This window comes from Harpia harpyja, chromosome 20 (genome assembly GCF_026419915.1).
Source record: "Harpia harpyja isolate bHarHar1 chromosome 20, bHarHar1 primary haplotype, whole genome shotgun sequence".
Taxonomy (NCBI): domain Eukaryota; kingdom Metazoa; phylum Chordata; class Aves; order Accipitriformes; family Accipitridae; genus Harpia; species Harpia harpyja.
This window is the reverse complement of record NC_068959.1, coordinates 16767390-16790474: the sequence shown is the minus strand read 5'-3', so window position 1 is coordinate 16790474 and position 23085 is coordinate 16767390. Positions and strand designations below refer to the sequence as shown.

Below are 23085 nucleotides of genomic sequence, written 5' to 3'. Positions count from 1 at the left end.
ATCAACTAAACCCAAAAGCCTGCAGTCATTTCAAACCAAGGAAACCCATTCTTCACCATTTGTTTTCAATAGCTCTGACAACTTTGCCATATTTTTGAACTTTAATAAATATCCATTTACAGAGGTAATATTTCTCTTTTGCTTATATCAACTTCAGTTGCTCTTCCATGTTATACAGATAAACTGTGAGATCAGGCTCTTCAGCATTAATTCCAGCACATGAAATAACTCTATATTAAAGGCCACAATATAAAATTCTGAGGGGCCATACTAGTTTCTTTGTGCTTAAAATAGAAAACAAGCAGGTTTTCCCCAAGATAGTGGTTCTCCAGATATTAATTGCCTAGTAAGTCCCCCTCTCAGAATACAGCAGAGTGTCCAAGGGAAACCAAGTTTAGCCTAGCTTTCTTTCTAAAAATGTCATCTTGTCCCATAGTTCAGTGAGGTACTTTGAGTGGGAACTCACCAGCTTACCAAAAAACCCCCCTCACCAACTCCCTGAAAAATAGTAAGGAGATACAAATAGGAATGCCAAATTGACTGTACATTTCTCTGCAATGGATTGAAAACCCAGGCTTTTCCACAAGTCTCCTGCCTTCTCAAGCAGCATCCCATCTCAGCATGTCTATTGCTAGGAATGCAAGCAATGGAGAATCAGAAACAGTTATGTTTAGCTGTGTGAAGGCATGGCACCTAGACCTCTTTCATGCAAACACATTATCGAATCTTCTTTTCTGAGGTGACGTTTTCATATATTCAGATACTGCAACTTCACATACCAGGACCAGGCTGATCTTCAAACTTTTCTGTACTGTTTATGTGGAGAGCCACCAGACTTCAATAAGGACCATGCATATTCAGTATTTATCAGAACATGTTAATAATGAATGTAAGTACGTCTTTCATTACCTCCACAGTTTATGTTAAAACATACATTCAATGAAAATTTAGAGTTGATAGTGTTCTCGCTCCTCCAAAAGTAGATACACTGAAGTTTGAGCTCCACTTCTACATCTTCTTTGCTTTGTCACATCTCTTGCTTAAAGAAAGTTTTCAGCACACTCAAAGAACAGTGGGGGAAGAAAAACAGAATTATTCCTGCAACAATTAACATTGTTTAGCTCACTATTAAAAAAAGTTCCATACACTATTTTGAAACATGCCTTCCAGAGTATCTAGGGACATCATAGAGATTTTTGAAGCATAACTTCCAGGCAAACTAACAGAAATAACTAGAAGCCAAATAAAAAGGGAATTGATGACCTTACTAATTCTAGCACAGGAACTGTCTTATCAATATTTGACAATACAAAACATAACTACAACATGAACAGAAGAAAGGTATCAAATGCCACACAAATAGCCTCTTTGAAGAGGAAAACAGCATACAAACCAATAATTTCTAAGGACCTGTATATATAGATAAATTTAACAGCCTAACTATATTGTTTATGCAACAATATATATGTGTCACTGTAACACAGCCTGACTCTAGAATCAGATTTTTTTTCGAGTTCAGGTAGTGTGGTTAGGCAGCAACTGCAAGCATCTTCAAATACTAAAAGCCATGTGTAACCATAGTGGTATAAAGAGAGTGCTAAAGCTACATTAGTACGTTTTCCTATGCAAGTATGCCTTAAAAGGACCTATGCTGCAACACAATCATTTATCAAATTGAACAGTAATTTTTGTGCTATGGATACATACTACCCAGTTCCACTTTTTAAGAACTATTGTGTTTTCTTTTTGGACTAAAGGTGAAAAACATTTGATCAGTGGTTGGTGAATTAATGCTTGGTGAATATGAGTAAGTTTTAGAAGTGTTTTGTTTTCTTTTGAGATGTTTCTTACAAAGGTAAGGAAAAATGTGATGTTAGTAAAAACAAAGAAATAAAAACCCGCAATCTAGACAGTACTGAAACCAAACATGCCCAGCAGGTGCCATCATGGAATCATCTCTATGAATCAACACATAACTGAATTGTTGCTAGCAGAATGCCATCGGATTAATAAACTTATTATTTCTGTGTTCACCACAGTGGACCTAGATCCCAGTATCTTTTTGGTCTGATACTGACTAAAAAAAATCAGTTCCATAATGTAATGAACCAGTTTATCATTCTCCTCCAGAAAGGATGGAAACATAAAACAATGCACTCACGTACATTCCAGAATCAGTAAACATATTAAAACATCTACTTTTTCATTCAGCTAGCTCACATACTTCTGTTGTTCAGAACAGTCTAAGTTGATTTTTTTTCAATATATAATTCAAAATTCTGCACTGAAACCATGATAATTGTGAATTAAACAAATAAAGAATATATTAAAATCCCCACACACCCTGCTTGCCTGCTCTAACGAAGATCTCCTTGAAAGAATCATACCAGTGTTAACTCACATTTCATCTATAACACCCTCTCCTACCTTTCTCAACTATTCTTTAGCACAGAATTATAGTTGTTTTAAATTTTGATGTTAGATCTATAAAATACCACTAGAAACACAAAACTCCTTTTCACTTGCAGCAAAAATTAGAATTTGTATCAACTCCTTCAGAGATAAAAGCTCTACATCTGCTTAGTTTCCCAGAAAACCAAACCAAACAAAATCAAGTCATGGAATAAAAATAAAAAAACCCCACCACCAAAAGTGCAGGTTGCAATAAGAAACTATCAAAACAGTTTTTAAAAAGAAAATAGGACCTTCAACCATAAGTGATCAGTTCATTCAGAAGATTTCATTTTAGAAGGTGGTGAACAAGGATAAAACAATTAATTTAATGCTGGCCAAGGCTAACTGGGTAAACATGAAAAGAAAATGTGTTGCCTGCACTGTAGTCCCGATTTGCTTAGCATTTGACATATGCTGTCTCAAAAGACCATTTTAATTTTTATTTCAGTCATTCTAAAAAATCCTCTCAAAAAAGGCAGTAAGGAGATGCAATATAATGAACTATAATACAATAATCATGTTTTGGATTTCTGTCAAATTTCTTAGAACGTAAATGAGCATTTATCAGGAATTTGCCCAAAACAAATAATTTACACTCATTTCCACAACAAGACAGACATGATTCTCTTTCATTCAGCTCTTTCTTAACTCTGATTAATTACTTCACTTCCAAATTTCATTAGAAACATATTCATCTTTTCTAGGTAGCAACAACTGATATGCTGCATCTCAGAGTCTCATATTAGAAAACTGAATATCTGCCCATTCCTTACATTCTACTGACCTCTAGAGACTGTATGTATATATGTATAGCACGTATACATTATTTATGTGCATGTACACATACTAGAGCAATGTCACAATAGATTGACTTTAGAGAAATCTGTATGCAGTATTTGATGTTAGTTTTTACTCTAATCACAAATTGTTCTTAGAAACATTTTCTTTCCTGTGTTTTCCAGACTTGAAGAATCTTTTGCTATTTTTTTCCCTTTCCTCTCTGTGTCCTTCCAACCCAAACACACCATAGCCTTCTTTACCTGTTACATACAGAATTAAGCTACAAGTATGAATATCAATATGAATATTGAGATAATCCAGTTTTCATTTAAGCATGAATACCTGCCAGGGAGGGAGCGCCACAAAGCCAGAAGATCCTAGTTACTAAAAATAGGCATTATTGCATGTAGGGAGAGAAGACAAGTTTCTCACAACTCAGTATTGAGACTTCTTCCCCCCCGCCAAATGATAACATCTTGCAGCAGCTTCCTTGTCTCCATTTTGCTGCCAGGGAAAAAACTGTACAAAAGCCCGTGTTGAGTTTGACATTTAGACCAAAGAGAAAGAGCTGAAGGAGTTGAATTTGTCAACTGAAACCTATTCCAAATAGACATTAATCCAATAATAAAGAGAAATGAGGAGAACAGAAAAGACTATGTTCCTCCATAACAATGTTAGCATAACTGGCATTGTTATGGCACATTACTTGGTAATACTGTGTGGTCAAGTATAGCAAAAAACATTACCACAAATATATACAAAATTAACATGTGAAATTTTAAAGGCACGTTTTCCAACTGAAAATACTTCGCATTAAGTTTCATATAAAAAAATCCAGAAAATATACAAGGGGTTTTCTAATAGTGCTAATGTTTTACAGAGAAGGTCTACTCATAAGATGAGTGGTCATGACTTTATCCTCCAGAATCTCATAGAAAAAGGTAAGTTTAGGAGAATGATCTGAAAAAAAGAGTCCTACTTCAAAAAGCTTTAGCTAAAAAGCTTTTTAGCTTTTTTTTTAATTTTTTTTTTTTTTTTTTTACTTTGGGGTTGGAGTGATAAGACTTTTTAATGCAACATTTTACACTGTTATATCATATTGCACATGATAACAGAACACAAATTTTATTTGATTTAGAATCAGCTATGAGCTACAGGTTGAATTTTATTAAATCAATATAAGCTATAGATAGCAACTGAACTCTGTATCTTTCAAAAATTGCATGCACGAAGATAGAGTAAGAACGGTGTTAGCTAAATATATTTTACACAATACAGCTAAAAGAGAACTTATATCCACTACTTCAAGTTACTCAGGAGTTACTTCAGCATAAATGAGGAAAAATATATATCCATGTCTTTTCCTTTAGAAATAACATCCTTAAGACAACTTCATTGCCAAATCCTATTTCTATTTCTTTTAATTATTTTATTCACCTTATATCAAATTTTAATGAAACGATCACAGTGATGGAACAAATTATATAGATGCATTTGAAACAATCTTCCCAAATAAGTAATTAAATTACTATTATCTGCAGTACATTCTCCTATGTACACATCACAGCTTTATTCTTCAATAACTTACTGCAAACTCCTAGACATCCATTCCTCCTATATTTCAATAATGTGAGACTGGGTTTGTATTTTTAGATTTGAAATGGGCTTAAATTAAAATACATAGATTCAGATTTGTGTGTTTGTTTATACGTACATAAGTATCCATAGACAAACCTAGAAACATAATATTGCTGCTACTGAGAAATGTGGCACCAGACTCAATTGCAGCCAGAATTATTTACCCTATTCAGCTATTCTGAGCTTTTCATAGTGTACTCATAAACAGAATTCCACTATACAATATGCTTGCTTTTCTCTTTATGACTTTGAGAACACAGAAATACAAAGATAAAAGTTTATTCCTTAGGGCTATATTGTGTCATAATCCCTTAAACTGAATTTGCCAATGTTTTCAACAGGGAATTCTCTTTAGAAACTGATGACATATTACGATCTTTTAAACTAAATTACGTACCATTTCATTGAACTCACAATTCTGAAAGTAAACTGAAGTAGGGAAGGTACAAGGACATAGTTCTGGTAATATTCTCTCACTGGTAACAGTCAGGCTTATTTTTCTGAATGACATAGAACGGTAAAAGTGCTCAGGAACTTTTGGCCATGCCCAGCTGAGATGCATAATGTTCAATATCAACCACCAATCATCTCTAAAGGTCTAGGAACTTCTAAGTTTGACCAAAAAACCCTGCAAAACACTAGACATGACTATTCAATAAATATATATAGCATTGATGTTTTCTAAACCATACTCGTGTAACACAGGAAGATTTCACTTCTTCCGCATATAAAGTATAGAGTTTTCTGAAGGTTAAGGAATTACCTGAGTATGTACACAGTTGTACGCATGCACAGATTCAACAATAAATTAAAGAAGCAGAATGTTAAGGAAAACCCCTACTAGCAATAGCAAATCTGCATGGGAAAAAACCCATCAACCTAAAGCATGTCAGATTAAAGAAATTTTGGCGCACACATTTGCAAAACCCCATAAAAATACTAAAAACCAAACTACAATAAATAATCAACAATGCAAATGACATGGGAGATGACTGTAGAGATCTGCCACACGTTTTTCTATCTGCATTTTTTTCCAGTTACAAGCAGAAGCTGAAATGTTCTTATACAGTAAGTAGCAAACTAAATAAAGCCATGCTGCTATGTATTATAAAATTTTAATCCTGCAAACTGAAATCTCTTCTCTAAAAAGTCTTCAACTAATTCTTGTTTTTCTTTTTTTATTTAAGGTACAAATAGGTACAAACCAGCTGAATGCAGAGAGATCACATTTTTATTATGACTAGTCTAGTTTTGCATGTTTATCCTACTTTACATGAAAAGCTAGGATTAAAAACCCAACACAACACACATTACTGTTTTGAGTTTGAAATCAGTTACAGTTGATGATCATCTCCAAAAATAAATATTCCCACAGATAGAGGTCAGTGGTTGCCTGAAATTGCATCAGTTAGCGCCTGTATACTAGAAACCTCCACTCCTTTGGGACTGCTCTATCATTTTATAAGATTAATTAATAAAACAGTAGTTTTAGCATAGGACATCACAGTTTTCTATCCACACACTTGTCATTAGTTACTCTACAATTTATTGATCTGAGACTCATCATAGGATTTCTCTCAGAATTTAAGCACGTAAGAAGATGGTAACTCACAATTGTTCATAGTAAAAAAAAAAAAGTACAAATAAAAAAATAACATGCAGTTTAGAAAGAGGGTCGGTTTTTGCTTTTAATTATGTTATGTGTTGATCTGGTAAGCTCTTACTGTTCTCAAAGGAAAGCAACTTCACTGCATTGGAATTCTAATTTTGAGGTTGCATGCATTTCATTTCTTAATTTATAATTAAACATTTGTATTTTATGAATGTATTTAAAAAAACAAACCCAAACCAAACTTTTAGGGATACTCTTTCAGCCCTTCCTCTGAGAGCACACACATGTGAAACAATGTTAATACTAGTGATAAAATGTTAAAAGTGGCAAGTGAAAACTAAAAACCTTAAAAAAAGACAGTTGTCTCTACATATGGCTCATTTCAGCACATGTACCCCTTCAGATTTTCAGATTGAATAGAACCTAGGATGATGATGTAAAAAATTATTGATCTCATATTATTAAACTACCAACAGCCTGTATAACCATTCGCCTTGAGATTTTTCTTTGGCTTTTGTAATCTCACTGCATTTCTTTTCCTCTATGAAGTAATCCTTACTTTGCTCTCCAGCAACATCTACTGGAACATCAGTAAAATGCTGCTATTTCTATTAATCACCCACTTAACATCTAGTAGGGCAGAGTTAGCAAATGCCAAAAGGAGAGATAAATGATCTGCAATTCAGATCCTGCATTCTGGGCTCAAACAGATCAAGTCAGCTCATCTTCAACCTTCTAGTTTTCTGCCATTTCATAAGGAACAAATTCTCTACGACTAATTCATATCAAAAGTCATCTACCATTTACACTTAGATGCACTTTAAGTCACAAAATATCATTTAAAATACCACATTACATCCACAACTTCCATTTTTATCAGACAAGTTACTCTTAATTTCAGTTTGATCCAACATGCACTTGAACAGATCTGAAACGTAAAAAGAGCTTGAAAGAATGTATAGAAACATTTTGAAAGGTGAAAGAGAGGTGTAATGGCAATTCCAATGCCAAATAATAAACAATAACAGGTTCACCAAAACTGTAGTTAAAAAGTAAAAATGTCCACTACAAATCAGTGAAACATTTAAAAGTTCTTTTGTCTGATTTTAAGTCCTCAGAAGAAAATCTGTCCCTTTATATGAGGTTGAGTATGTATGATTAACTACCACTGATGATAAGTAGTAATGCATGAAGTCCCTCTACACTGGTGGGAGACCAGGCTTCCCTGGGGGCTTGATCCCATTCAGCTGTGTGGTGGCTTGTCACTGCCTGTCTTGTAAAATCAGCTACTGCAAATGCACACAGAAAGCACTGCCACTGAATTTTGCAAGGTACATAGCACTGCGCATTCGTACGTCTGCATGCAGGATTGAGTCATTAGGGTAAACTTGCATAAAGACAAAAGTTCTCAAGTAAACATATTAATTTCTATCTGCAGTATCCACATTTGTAGGTCTGCAACACTAAAATCTACCTATCAAACAATGTTTACTCTATGACAGCTTATAAAGTTAGTTTTTCATAGCTCTGCTTTCAGAGCCAGTTAATTAGTACTCTACTTTCACAAATAACTCTGATCACTGTAATATTATGTGCTTTCCTTTAAATCCTTAATAATGGTCTAACTATCCTTGACTGCTCGTTCACTTTTCAGTATGACAATGAAATTCAGAACATCACTGCTGCTCAGAATCCCTTCCTTCTATTTAGAGTCTTAGTTTGCTCATACAGAAAGCAACTGTAAAATGTAAGTGCAGAAATGTAGGGAGAGAAAAAAAAGGCATCAAAGCCAGTGAAGACCAGAAACAGAAGTCCCAATAGCTAAATATTCCAGTTGTGAATAAAAAGAAGTTATTGGCATGTAACATTTTAAAAGTAATTAAAATTATTTTTGCTTTTGGAATCCCTGTAGAGCCTCAAGGTATTTTTGTAGAGAATAAAAGGGCATGTTTCCCAAAACCACAAACACTTTAACCTATATAATTTTATATTATCACAAGACTTAATTTCATAGGCTTTGCCTGACAAATTAGCTCCTCTCAATAACTGTTAAACAGAAAGCCCTTTATTGCAATGCAAGTGCACTTGTGGACAGCACTTTCAGAGTTAACTCCATTTGACAACTGACATAAATCCATTATTCTAATTTGGTGATTGCTTTACTAAACACAGATGCAGTTTATGAGTTTTAGTCACGTATTTCATTCAGGATGCTACTTAATCTCAATTTACAAAACATAAACACGAAATAGGTTTTACAGTATGTCTAAAAGGGTATAGCTATTCATCCGATGAAATGTCAGGCAAACAAACCATATTCACCTAGACCTAAACTCAATGCTAGATTTTACCTTACTAAATAAATAGTAAATAAGTACAATTAATTTTTATTTCAGCTGTTGCAACCAAATTGCAGAATGCCAAGCTCCTTGAGGGTTGTAAGACTCAAAAGCTTTTCTTATACCGAGATTTAAGCAGTGAATTTAACCTTAAGCAAAGTCCAGGTTTCACAAAAGCTGGTTCTCTGATTTATTTTGATACACAGAGAAAAGGGGGAAAGACAATCCTTCAGTGTGAATACAGCATCTTCACAAACCCATTTCTAATTCAATTTATAGCACATACTTTACATCTTAAACAAAAGGAATCTGATACAACACCGATGCTGCCTCTTGCTGCAGTTGCTTGCCTCAGTTACAAAACGCTGAAAATCTACCGCTCTGACCAAGCCACTCCATAAAACATTCGGATTCAGGCACTTCTTACCTGCCTCAGTTGAAGGCTTCCTTCCCTTGTTAGCAGTATGAAGCATCCTCTAGCCTTCCCAATCCTCACCACCAGCCTCAAATTGCACAGCTAAGTCCTCTTTTTGCAAGAAAATGCTTATTGAAAGTGATTAGTTTTTGTTGTCCCTTTTAAGTCCCTCCTGCGGGAAAGAGCAGGGGAGCGATGTGACGCCACCTTTTAATCTTTTGCAAGAGTGAAAAGGCAGAAAAGGAGCGCTCGATCAAACTGAGCTTCACACATGACTAAAACTCGCCTGAGAGGCTGCAAGCTCTGGCTAAAGCACCACTAGGCGTAAGTGTAAGAACAGAGAAGAGGGGAGAGTCAATGAAATGTGACAACGTATGTGCATCAAAGACAGGAAAAGAGGGAGAGAACAATAAGAGAGAGATCGAGACAGCAATGAGAGAAAAAGAAAGAATGAGAATGTGAGGGGGAATAAGCATGAAGAAAAGATAGGAGAGTTTTGAAGCAAAGAATTTGCAGAATAAAGCCAAAGTGTCTGGCAGCTTCTGTTTTTATCTCAGTGAGCATGACATACTGCCTCTCTCATTTAGCAACACATTCTTGTCTCTTCCAGGTTTGAAAACTGAGATAATCACAATGTGTGCCTGTTTTTGCCTGATTGGCATACTTGTGTGCAGTATACCTGAGATTCCCCTCAACCATCTTCTAGAGACGCATTTATGTGCAATTAAGTTCATATATTCATTAGGAAAGACACCTCCCCTCACCCCCCAAAACCAGGAGCTGCTAATTTCTACATCAATTTACAATATAGTTTAACTGGCAGATGGAATTCTAGTTATAACTACTAACAAACTGCCACTGATAAACAAATGACTTAACAAATGTTTAATGTTGATAACCGAGTTTTCATAGCAACAAAACACATTAGCATTGATAAATCTGTGCTTAAAAAAAGAGGTATTACAGACACTGTCTTCTATTTATTTTGTTATTTCTATATGAGGTTGCACTAGGTAGTAGGAGTAGAAAAAACGGGACCCAGAACTAACATTTTTAAAGGAATCCATCAGAGGTACGATCAGATCTCAAATTTTTTAAAAAGCAATTACGAGCTAAAAACTAAATTTAAAATTTCAGATTTAATTATGAATTCTTACTCATTTAGAAAAAGTCCACACACTAAGTCCTCATACAAGTAGGGTTCGTTTTCATGCAAGATGGGGGTGGTGCCTGTGGGGGAGTTGTTTGGTTTTTTGTTTGGTTGGTGGTTTTTTCTAACTATATATACCATTTGTAACATTAGGACAGCTTCTGTAATTTGCTTTCTTTATACCTTTTACCTTTTTAAGGTAAAGGCAAATAGGCTTTTAGCCAACTGACAATTGTCTGCAGAACCAACACAAGTCCACAATCAGAGTTGGCTATTACATGGAGATGTAAGATTAAGAGGGCAGCAGAAATGTAAACAAACCTGGAAAAGAACATATATATTCTCTTTGCTGCAGCATCCTATTTGGGCCTCCTCTTGGATCTTAGCATCTCAACTCTATTAGGGAAAAGGAAGGACTATGTCAGTGACATAAGATTCTGGAAATCTGGATCTAGATCTCAACTGTATAGCATACTTCTTTGTTAGCTTATGCATGTCACAGTGCTACTACGTTCAGGCATCTGTGTCTTAAGGTACCTAGCTAGTTTAAAAAAAAAAGTTTTAACAGCTCTACACAACTCGGTATCCTCTTTTGTAAGGATTTCCCAGTTCCACAGATGAGGTTATGAAGATGAGTTCATGAATTATTATCAGGGAATCAGTGGCCAATTTCAACACTCAGTATTTAAATATCATTATCGTACCACAAATTTTACAAGAATTGATGTTTTTCTCTGAATGTTAACCTCCAGAATCTCACCACAAACCATCATATTAAGCTCTGGGCAGATGGAATCCAGTTTTCATATTTGTAAAGTAAAATTTGAAAAACAACTCTTTAAGCTTGCAAACTGTCCCAAACCTCACACTTACTGCTAAATTTGTGAGTGCTTCAGTGTTTCACTTCTTATTTTTTGTCCCCCGAGGACTGGCAATACACTTATATAAATACGGATCCATTAAAATCAGATTCTCACTAATCTTGAGCGACCTGCATTACGACCTTAGAGTAAAATTTACCATAAGGAGAAAAATATTCATAAGAACGCCAAGCTTTTTAAACCTCTCTCCATATGTGTATCAATACAGCATTAGCCTGACCTAGCAAAGAAGAATTTTGTGTGATGGTTTACATCAAGTTTTTCTCCTTGCTCTGTTGGTCTAAAGAATCTAATCCAAGCAGTGCAGCTGCTTTAAAGGCCTCCTGTTTTCTCTTCCAGACATGAAGGAAATAAACACAACCTGAAGATTCAGGGGGACAGAAGGAGGAAGGAGAAATAGAGATCCATGTGTTCAGTTATTGCAAGTTTTTCCAGACCATTATTAGTAAATACTCTAATGGAAGTCCCTAGCTACCTTTTAAAGAAAGAAAAAAAAAAAAGACAAAAAAAAAAGGAAGTACCAAGTTCCTATAAGAAGCTCACTCTGCCTATGCAGTGAGCATAAATATTTAACTTAAAATTAGTAACAGTAACAATTAGGAAAGAGATTTTTCCTGTCTATTTCCTATTTAATTTTGTATTTTCTCACCCTTATTGGTAAATTGCTTGTCTCGTGGAAGTCTTGATAAGCAGTTTCCACATATCTTGCAATGCACTAGATTATATTCATGACAACAATTTTCAAAAACCACAAACATATATACATACCTCTATAAGTATTTATCCATTCTTACGGGCTTATCTACAAATTCATGATGCAGTCCAAACCCTGTATTTACATCCAAGGTCAACAAAACACTTGAAAACATGCATGCAGTTTGTTTTTCATGAAAGATACAAGATTGTGTTGCTAAAACTAAGCATAAGCTTACACATACTATACTAACTAAATTCTTTTCTACAAGAACTGACCTTGTGTTTGAACTAGAAATGTTTGGACACTGAACTGCTTGAGTCCTGACAGCTCCAGTGAGCAAAGCAAGTTATTCTCCTATGGAAGTAAATTATTCTATAAATCAGCCACATTTCCACAAGACAGGCTAGGTCTTTGACTAACATGAATGCAAAACCTGTATTTTACTGCTGTTAAATGTGCTTCCACTTAAGCCTCCTCAAGCAGTACTCCAGTAGCGTACGGGAACCACACCATAGAACATTATAAAATAACTACACAATGAAATGTACTAGTAATGTCATTTTGTGCAGAGGTATAAATAACTGATTCCCAGCCCATTTTTTGTACTTTCACCATTACAGAGAAAACAACTAATCAGAGCTTTCCCTCAATCTTACCTGAGGAAGCCAAGTCAAGTTTAATCACAGAAAACCTCTTGATCCCTTACTTCTCTACTCTACTAGCAGTCTGGATCATACTTCTGTTTGTTTTAGGTCTAGGATTTCATTAGCCTGCATGCAAATGCATACTCTATATCTGTGACTTAAAACTTGCATAGTAATAGAATAGTGAAGAACATTCAACACATTGCATTGTTTCTATGATGCTGAGTCCCGCTCCCCACAACCCCCTACTGGGAAAATGAATCGACAGTGTTATCTAGAAGATGGAGCATCACGACAGCAAATTATGGGGCAATAAAGTGGCAAAAGGCTACAAAAGTACTCCTGCCTATTAAAGGGACTACTGGCCAGAAACACTCATTGACTACATATCCTTTGGAGCTAAATCAAAGCCTCTGGCTATGCAAAAGAGCTAATGACCACATTCTCTTACGAATATCCTTCTGTATTTTACATCTAGGAAAGACTTTTTCTTTGCCAATTATCTGGTTGAATGGCAGGAACACAGAACTAATTTTTCCAACCTTTTGTTTTTGTTTCTTCTGTTTCAGACCTGAAAAAAGACTGTGTCTGAAAGCATCTTTTTTTTTTTTTTCAGTTATACCAGTTGGTTTAATAAAACATACCACCTTTTTCCCCACAAACCTTGTTTCAATAATACCTTTGGATCTTTCTCTCATGCCACACCTGTAAAAGTAGAACGGCACTGTGAGGCCCTTCATCCCTCCCCAGCCACCATTCCCTAGACTGCGGTCTGTTCACTGCTCAGAGGAAATACAAGAGTAGCACAAGGGCTAGAACAGAGGCAGAGCATACAAAAAATCCCTTCTGTCTTATATTGTCTACACTTAACTTCCCAGTGTCCAATTTGTGACAAGAAGTGAAATTGGTGTGGTAAAAGAAGTGTCACATTCAGACATAATTTTAATGGGGAGAGGCCCAAGATAAAGACCTTGCACAAGCGTAAGCTACATGGAACATCCTGGCAGGGTGGAGGAAAACATGTGATGCTATTGCTGATATGAATTATAAAACCACCTAAATACTGCTTTTTGGGCATAACTGAATACATGTGAAAGCATCATTATAAATCATAATTGTTTATGACCTCCATTTGGTCCAAACACTACAACCTTACTCGCTATATGCATGCTTGAACAAATTTGTCTATGACTGCTGGTGTTACACGATAGAAGAAATAGCCAAGTGTCATGCAAAGGAAACAAAGAAAAAATACCAGCAGAAGCTTCTTCAGCAGAAGCAGCTTGTAATTTGGCTCTGAGTCATATGAATTTCTTAATGGCTACTGAAAATAATCTTTGATTCTTGTAATTGTCAACTCAGTAAGTGATAATAACTAATACCTAAGTTGTTATTTGTTTATATAGTTAATTTTTAGTTTTCTCTATTTCATAAAGTAAGTGTTAATGTATTATGAAATCAGTCATTTCATGAATGAATGGAAATCAGTACTTTTGTAAATTTTGCTTGACAGACGAACTAAAAAAGGAGATAATCAGTATGTTCCTGGTTATTTGGGAATACTAATTTCAAAGGACATATAATTCCCCCCTCCCCTCATTGTATTTACTTGTAAAACCATACAGGAATATGCATTAAAATGCCATTTCAAAATTCAGACTTCTGTGGCACCAACTTGTACTACTGTCTGCTTGGTACATTTCTGTTTAGAATTTTTGCTCCAACTGTAGCTCCAAATACAGTCACACAAGCTAAAGCCTTTTAAGACTGTCATCAGACGTCAAACAATTCCTGAAGTATCTCCCAGAGAAGATTTACATTTTTTAAAACAGCAGTAAACTGATTACCTTCATCTGTGCCTAAATGGTAGCCAGGTCATGTGAACTTCCTGTGCCTCAATTAACATTAGGGATTGAAAGAATAACTTACCTACAAGGTACAGGTTTGCCTGCCATGATTTCTTCCTATAACATGGGCTGAGAGCTCCTTCACACTGTATAGGTATGTTCTGCTTGCAAAGACAAAGGCCAGCTTCCAGGAGAGTGCTGTATGGCTCGAAAAGGATTTTCTTCACTACTAGATAATTTAAGTTCTCTACATGAAGTACAAATCTATACCAAGTCAACAGAGTACATAGCTTCACAGAGCGTACAATTTATTTTAGAGTACTGGGCAACACGCTTAAAAACTGAACAAAGCCTAGTTTTACTGCCCTGTCCTCTGAATTAATATGCAACATTCATGCCTTAAGTATACCCTTGAGCATTCAGTACTTCTCTGAGCCACAGCTTTGAAGATGTGTTGGTTTCCTATGCACTAACTTGACCTATATTCAGGCTGACTTCTATTCTGAGATTATTTCTGCTGTGAGTTCAATTCCAGATGCTCTATACATTGCTTTGCTACCCCTGTGATACAGATGCCAAAAAGCAGAGGGATGTCAACAAATTAAAAGGCCACTGCTGTCGTTCCCTAATAACCAGAACTCATCAAAAAAAGTCCTTTTTTGTAAGCTAATCTTGGCACAAGCATATTTCCTCGATAACGTAGAAGCACAGAACCAAATCTAGAAACCTCCTTAAAGTATTTGTTGTTATGCCAGGGTCCAAAGACCTGCTGACTTGCCTGGAGCTGAGCTCAATCTGTGCCATGTGCCAAGGATGCCTAAAACGCTTTCAAATGGGGAAGGCTTCCCTAAGAAGGGAGAATAAGCCTGCAAGAGACAACCAAAAAATGAAGGGAAAAGAAAAGAAGAAGTTATTAAAGAACAAAGTTCCAAGATGAAAACAGAAAAATGGCGCTCCATCTCTAACACAGGGCATGGTAGAGGAAATGGAAAACTGGGACAAAGGTCTTACTTTCTAACACTTGCTCCTGTTTACTCATGTCCTGATCCACAATTTTTGCACCAAAACTCCAGTTTTCACATTTATAGTGCAAAGGTCTTACAGGATTAGGTCTTACCCTACTCGTAACAACTGAAAATTCATTAAAAGCTTCAAACCATTTCATGTAATGGTCAAGTGGAATAGTCATCTACTATACTGGAACGCCTAAAATTCCACTTATCTCGTGAAACAAAACTGTAAAGCCCTCTAAGTCTTCTAGGTCAGCTGAAAGACCCCTAGAGAATTCTGAAGACTTCCATTTCGGCACATTTATAACAGACCCATGATGAACAGTTAACTTTACACCAACAGTTACCACACCGGTGATGATGCAAGAAACACTGAACTGCTATACAAGCAATACCATAACAACAGTATATAAAAACAACTGCACAATCCCTACTTGCTGCCTGCATATGTACGGAGTCCTACTTATAACATGAGTCAAGATGGTTTTTTATTAAACTGTTTCATGCTGTATCTATCCTATGACTCAAGCAAATGAGTAGATAAGAAAAAGGGTGGGTAGTTTCAAGAAAGTCTGGTTTACTATCCGTCTGTTGTTGTTTAGAATATAGAGTAAAATTCTACCAAGAAGGCATATAAAAGCACCCTTAAAACACTTTTCTTGGCATGCCATCAGCTCTCATCAGACATTGGAAATCGGTTTTGATGAACCTTTGGTATGAACCAGAGCAGCTGTTCCTGTCTTTATCCCTGTCACACCACTAACAGAAAATGCATAGTGAAGCAAAAGACTAAAAAAAATTTGGTAAAGTACTGATTAGAATGTTGAGAACAGCAAGAACTTGACATGATTGACTCTTGAGAACTTTAAAACATAGTATTTTAAGTAAATTGTTAAAAAGTGACAGAAATGTTCAAAAAAGCATATGTATATTAAAAGTTCTATAAAAAGCGAAGATGACATTACATTACAAATGACTAAAACTTAAAAAAAAAAAAATTAAACACACAGGTTTGGTTTTAAGACAACTGTTTCACAGTTCTGAAATGCAACCAGATCACATTATAAATACCAAGATGTGGCTTTTTAGGTATGTTAATTCTCTTAAAAATATCCATAAGTAACTTGCTGTATTTAAAAATAAACAAAATTTAATAGTAACTTCCAATATTTTTTTTCTATATCTTTTTATCTTTAGAATATACAGATTTTGATTCCATGGAAACTCAATTGAGACTGTGTCATTTCTTCCACTCAGCTGACTAAAACCACTGGTGAACTATCTGGCTGTTATTTGAAATGTTCTTCAACTTTATGAAGTCAGACACATTAGAGCAAAGGCTTTCCAGTAAACAGTTTCTGACAAAGTGAAAAAAGTAGGCAACAAAAAAAGAAGTGTTAACTATTTTTACTTTTAATATTTTTCAGCCATCCAGTTTATTTCAGCCATTGTCATTTTTTGACATTGTCTCTCCTGTGACAATCACAGAAGCAATTCAAAACTTTACTTATCAGCCAACTCTCTTTGACAATAATCTGATTCTTACTTGTGAAATCTGGAATAAACCAGTACAATTTCAGACGCTGAATACCTAAAAAAACCTCTGGAAATCACCAGGAATAGATATGAACTAGGCTACACAATACGACGGAGTCACCACACATATTTCCTGGAAAGTGCTCATCTTAATGCACAACACCAAAAGCATGACATTTAAGGGGTCCAATCTTGGAGAAAACCCAGACAGACTATCTTATAAATGCTCAAATTGTTCAATAACCTCCATTTCCTCTTTCCCTGAACCTCCTCGTTTCTTTTTTTAGGGCTTTTTGAAATACACTTCCTCCCTCTGTGACTCAGTACCCCTATCTATGAAGAGAATATAGAGGCAACAGCTGGTGTGTAAAGGTACTTTGAAAACTACCGTTGAAGAGATCAGGGAGGGGTATCAACACATAAAAAAAAGAAACACCACCACCCCCCAACCCACCAACCAGAACTTTTAAGCTTCCCCCCCCACCCCAATACCCCATTTTTCTCCATTAAAACTGTGCTTATTGACCTCAGTGGGAAAATGTTTGGATCTCTGGTGGAATTTTATATAACCTTACTCCTTATTCATGATAGATTTTCTGCTGATTAAGGTTTCAAAGTAACTATAATAATGTAAAGCAATGCCATGCTGTTGTGATTTTTTTTTTTAATATAAAGGATATGACTGCAGTCATGCAATGCATAAGTCATAGAGGATGTTTTAAACATTCTGTTGCCCTGCTTATCTCTATCACCTAGTTTTTGTCTCAACTCTAACAGATTTTCTGTTAACCAAATTTACAGAGCATTAATTGACATCAACCGATACATGTTCGCGACAAAGAAAAAAAAAAGTGTGAAGAAACATATAGTACTGTGAATTTCATTTTAAAAATGCTTCTCAGTTCGGTAAGAACTAGCCAAACCCATCCTATCATCATACGTAATGTCTGATTCAAGGCCTAAGTAGTTCCAACATGTTTTCTGGTATTCACCAAAATGGAAACATGTCTTTATGCTTGTCAAGAAGTCCTTTAAGAGCAACGAAAGGGTGCTATTGAAATACTTTCAACATCTGTTGATGTTTAAAGCCCAGAAAACATAATAAATGTTTACCCTAAAGGTGGCAGGAGGAAAATGTTAGTCCAGGATAAGCCACCTGACACTAGGCACACATGCATTTCTCTTACAGACGCTACTGAAATAACGTCCACGCAAAATCAATTTGCAGCCCTGCATTCCTGGAGCCAAGTGCTCAGGTAGCTCTAAATGCGACGAAGGGACTCACCAGCATGTGGACCGCAGAGACCACCTTCAGGCGGCTGTCAAACTCGGGGGCAGCGCATCGTGACACCCGCCCCACCGCTCACCCGCCCGCTTTCCCGCCCTCGGCGCTGCGAGGGCCCGGTCCCGAGCGAGAGCGACCGCCGCCCTCCATCGCGGGGACGCCTGCCCGGGGAAACCGCCGCCCGCTCTGCAAGTGCCGCCCGGGAGGAGGCTGCGCGCGCCCAACCGCCGCCCCTCGGCGTGCGCCCAACCGCTGCCCGCGTGCCCAACCGCCGCCCAGGCCAGGCCCTGCGTGGGCACGCGGGGGGAGAACTACCCCTCCTTGCTGAAGGGTCTCGAAGTGGCTCGTGAAATTAGGCAAGCCCCGAAGTGCTGCATCACAACGAGCAACCTCTGCTTGCCGAGATGGCGTGGAGGGACTTACCTCTACAGGATGACTGAGCCTGCCAAACTAGAGTCGCATTAATCACTGAGTCCGAAATGCGTTTACGAGTTTTGTTATGACACCTGACATTTACTAAAACGGCAAGCGAGGAGGATGCGAGCGCTCAAGCTGTCCAGCCACGAACACGGTGCTTTGCCCCTCAAACCATTAAAACTGAATTTAACGTAGCTGTACGGGTGGATCCGTAAAGAGGGCTGGAAGGCTGGAGGTTTCGCTCTGGGTACTTTCACCTCTACCACGGCTCTCGCTGCAACACTGAAACGCTTTTAAGACGGAGTCTCTCCTGGTAAAGGTGCTCGGGCCGGCGGAAACCAAAGCTCGCTTTCTTCCCACCCAGCCCGAGCCCCACCACCGCCTCTCCTCCCCCGGCCCGGCACGCTTTAGCATTGACCTGAATCCGGTGTCTCTTTGAACAGGGAGAAAAGGAAGGATAAAGAAAGAATAAATAAATCAATCAACGCTGAGTTTTGCTTTGGCCAGGGTTGGGTATTTGGGGGGGGGGGCGGGTGTGGTCGGGTTTTTTGGTGGTTTGAGGGGTTTTTGGTTACTTTTTTTCCTTGGGAGGGGGAGGCGCGTGTTGTTGCGATTGTTTTTAACTCGGACTCGGACACAGAAGCGGCAGGAACAGCCTGGCTCCCGAGGACACCCCCAACCCTCAGCGAGGCGTGAGCCGCCAGCCGCGGTCACCGCCCGGCCGGAGAGCAGCCGCCCTCCGCTCCCCGCCCGGCAGAGCGGCGGCCCGGCCGCTCCCGCGCTCACCCTCCCCGCTCCGACGACACCGAGGAAAAGCCCCGCGGGGGCCGCGGCACCGTCCCGCTGCAGCCGCCGGACGGCCCCCCCCACCTCGCCCCGCCGAGAAGCCGCGGTCGGCCCGCGCCCACCCTGTCAGACGAAGCACACACCTGCGGGCGGGGCGGGGCGGGGCGGGGCGGGAGCCCCGTCCCCCCCCCGCATCCGTGCGCTGCCTTCCCCTTCGCTCGGCGCCGGCTGCCGCCCCGCCCCGCCCCGCCCCGCCCCGCCGCGGAGTCCGCGCTGGGCGGCGGTTGGGCGCGCGCCGAGGGGCGGCGGTTGGGCGCGCGCAGCCTCCTCACAGGCGGCACCTGCGGAGCGGGCGGCGGTTTCCCCGGGCAGGCGTCCCCGCGATGGAGGGCGGCGGTCGCTCTCGCTCGGGACCGGGCCCTCGCAGCGCCGAGGGCGGGAGAGCGGGCGGGCGAGCGGTGGGGCGGGCGTCACGACGCGCTGCCCCCGAGTTTGACAGCCGCCCGAAGGGGGTTTCCGGCACCGAGGTTTTCTTTGGAACGAGAGGAAATGGGACATCCTGTGCCACGAGGAGGTGGCACGAAGAAGCCCGGGAACCCAGGCGGGCGACTGTCTGGCACACCGGTTAGTCGGTGGCACACCGGTTAGTCGGATGAACTCAAGGAACGTTCGGGCACCGGGAAACGCGTTACGCAGCCGCGCGACGCTGGACCTGAAGGACAGTGCAACAGTGCGCGCCTCCCAGGGCCGCCCTTCTGAGGAAGGGTTAGGAGAGAGAAGAGCAGTATTTGATATAAACCAGAACTGACAATGTCTGAATGGAGAAAGAGCTCCAGAAAGGAGAGAGCAGAGAGAGATCCTTTGGACACCAGTTGCGGCCGTGATGCGCGATGAATACCTGAACAGCTCGGCAGGGCTCACTGATCAAAAAGAGATGCCAAAGGGCTAACACTAATGGCAATTCTGTCTCGCCACAGTCATCAGCATGACAAGGCTGATGCTGTAGGTGCCTGAAGAAAGAGATCTTTTATTTTCTTAGAGAGCCAGGTATAGACTGCATAGCTTTGCTCATGCATAAAACCCCAAATTAGCACAACCGATAGCTGCTGGTAATGTGAACAATTAAGGTGTATAGTTTTCACTTTAGATTAACAATTTTAAACACAGGATTCCAGTGAATTTTTAACCACACCGCTGCTGAATGAAAAAAAAAAAGTAGGTTTTGCATGAGTCCAATCAAAACCGAAAGCTTTCAATTAAGTTACAGTCAAATAAAACCTTATTAAAATTTAGTTGCCCTGTTAGCCGCTGGATTACAATTCAGCAAGACCAAAAAAACCCCATTAAAGAGCACACACAAAAAAAAAGAGTAGGAAATTGAACAACAGAGGGAGACAGGGACACGCAGAATCAGTACCTATTCCAAAGAACAATATGCAAACATGGAAATGTTTGTGCTCTGGCTACAAAGACCTCACTCAATATTTTTGAGTGTTTCAGTCTTTAAGCAAAGCACACACTTGGAATCTTACCTCAGCTAGTTCCCTTATGGCCTCAAAGAACACTGAACTTATTTCCTCAGTTGTATCTTTCATACTTTCACATATGCATCTCCCAGATTCTAAACGTGCTACATACCATCCATTGTAAGCTGATGAGCCTTACGTATATGGGCCATAAGGGACAGAAGTGTGCTCTCTTTACCAGTGGAAACAGCCATTGCTATTGCATCATCTACACATTCGTAGGGAAGGATCATTATTCTAGGTAGTAAAATAAAAAAAAAAATACCAACCCAAACAACCCTTCTTGCAACAGGCAGAAATGAGAGCCCCGACTGAACTTCCACCTCTCAGTCTGTCTGCACAGGTGACAGATGCTACCTACTCCCATACCAACACTCACCGAGTGGAAAGGGAGGTTGCATCTATTTTGTTTATTAAGTGGATAATGACTCCATATGCTGTCCTGCAGCCAAACAACAGATAAAAATTATAATGTACAGGCCAAATAACTTCCTTGGAATCTAGACACAGTACTATGCATAATTCCCTTCTTAATGGTTATAAACAGACCAGAGCAATATACAAAAATAACATTCTACACAGAAGCATGATTATAATCAACTATGTATGACATTTCTGTGCCATTTGGGTTAACTTTCAATGGCATTCTAACATAGCTTCTCATTTGTCAGGTAATATCTTGCTTCAGTTATTTTATTTCAAAGTAGAAAACAACACCTAAGGTTACAACTACTAATACAGTTATGGCAGTCACCCCAAATACCAAAAAAATATTTTTTTTATTTGCAATAGGGAGCCCCCCAAAACCACAGGGCTAGTACTGACAACTTATTTCTTGTGTCATGACTAGAAAATAGAATGTAAACAATAATATTTTTATTGTTCAGACAAGTGACATTGAACTCTGGGGAGTCAGTATGTTAAAGCATGCAAAATCCATGATTGAAACAGAGCTTTGGAGATCAAATCGCATCTCAGTTTGTGATTCACTGCTGGAACTTGGGAAAGACAATTACCTTTGATGTGGTCAATTTTTTCTGTTCATATAATGGTGGTAATGATACCTCACAGGACCCATTTAAGGGTTTAATAACTAATGTTTACGCAAAATTTTCAAGATGCTAATTATGATTATTTAGCTAAGTGTTAACCTAATACATATGTAAGAAAACAATATTAATGTATTCCCAAAGATGATTATGATCATAATTATTATTAATGCCACATGCACGAGTGCAATTGTTCCTCACCCGCCAAGGCGTGATGTTTGTATGACATTATGGGTACCTGATAGGAAAGGCATGGCACGGCACCTTAAAAGTCATAATGCATGGAAACTATGCTAGAAAAGGAAATGCTGGAAGGAAAATGTGCTAGCAAGCACAGTTCTGAAATGCCTCAAAGCGCCCCATTTCGAGTCAGCCTGAATCATTCAGACAGCATTGTGACTTACTAGCTCTGCTGTTGGGCAGCAAGCAGAGCTGGTGAGGTCAAGGAGAAAGCAGCAGGAGTCCCAACACAGACAACCAAGAGAGCAGCTGCAGCAATCCTGAGACAGAGGAAGAAGTAAGAAAGTAGCAGGAGTCTTGGTGAGAATGGGAGGACACAGAGATATCTGGGGAAAGAAATGCCGTTGCCAGCTTTCTCAGATTATGTTTCACCCAGAAAAGACTGGGAACCACTGCACTTGGTACTGTCCTTCTCAAAATAGAGCAAGGTTTTATTCTAGCAAATATGAATACATTAGGGAAGCAAATAATTGAGAAGACTTTAGAAGGCTCTGGGAAAAGAAAAATCCTGTAAACAAGATTGAGCAACAAGTCTTTGAAAGAATCCTTTTGTTCCCAGCACAATGCTCCCAAAATCTGCTTCTTCAGAACAGTATTCATTTAAGAAAAAAAGAAAAAAAAAAAAAAAAAAAAGGAATGGCTAGATAAAGGGAAAGCCAAGAACCCGTTTTAAGGAAAAAGCACTTTAAAATAATTTTGTTACTCTTCAGATTTTTTGTACCTATGCCTGGAGATACATTGCCCACACTCCTAAACACTGGAGGTTCTTGGGCTTTACT

General features: G+C 38.8%; 1 protein-coding gene across 15 annotated transcripts in view; it reads right to left on the bottom strand.

Annotated features, from left to right (window-relative positions):
* The window catches only part of TENM2 (teneurin transmembrane protein 2), a 716298-nt gene that overhangs the window by 367773 nt on the left and 325440 nt on the right, over positions 1-23085 (bottom strand). Inside the window, exon 1 of one of the 15 annotated variants that reach the window (XM_052816243.1) lies at positions 9251-9463. The exons of 13 other annotated variants lie outside the window; for them this stretch is intronic. In XM_052816243.1, coding sequence (XP_052672203.1) covers positions 9251-9296 — 46 coding nt within the window. In that variant the 5' untranslated portion in view covers positions 9297-9463. Of the gene's footprint in view, positions 1-9250; positions 9464-23085 lie in introns of those variants that run through there. One more of the 15 variants, XM_052816244.1, reaches the window with a different exon arrangement.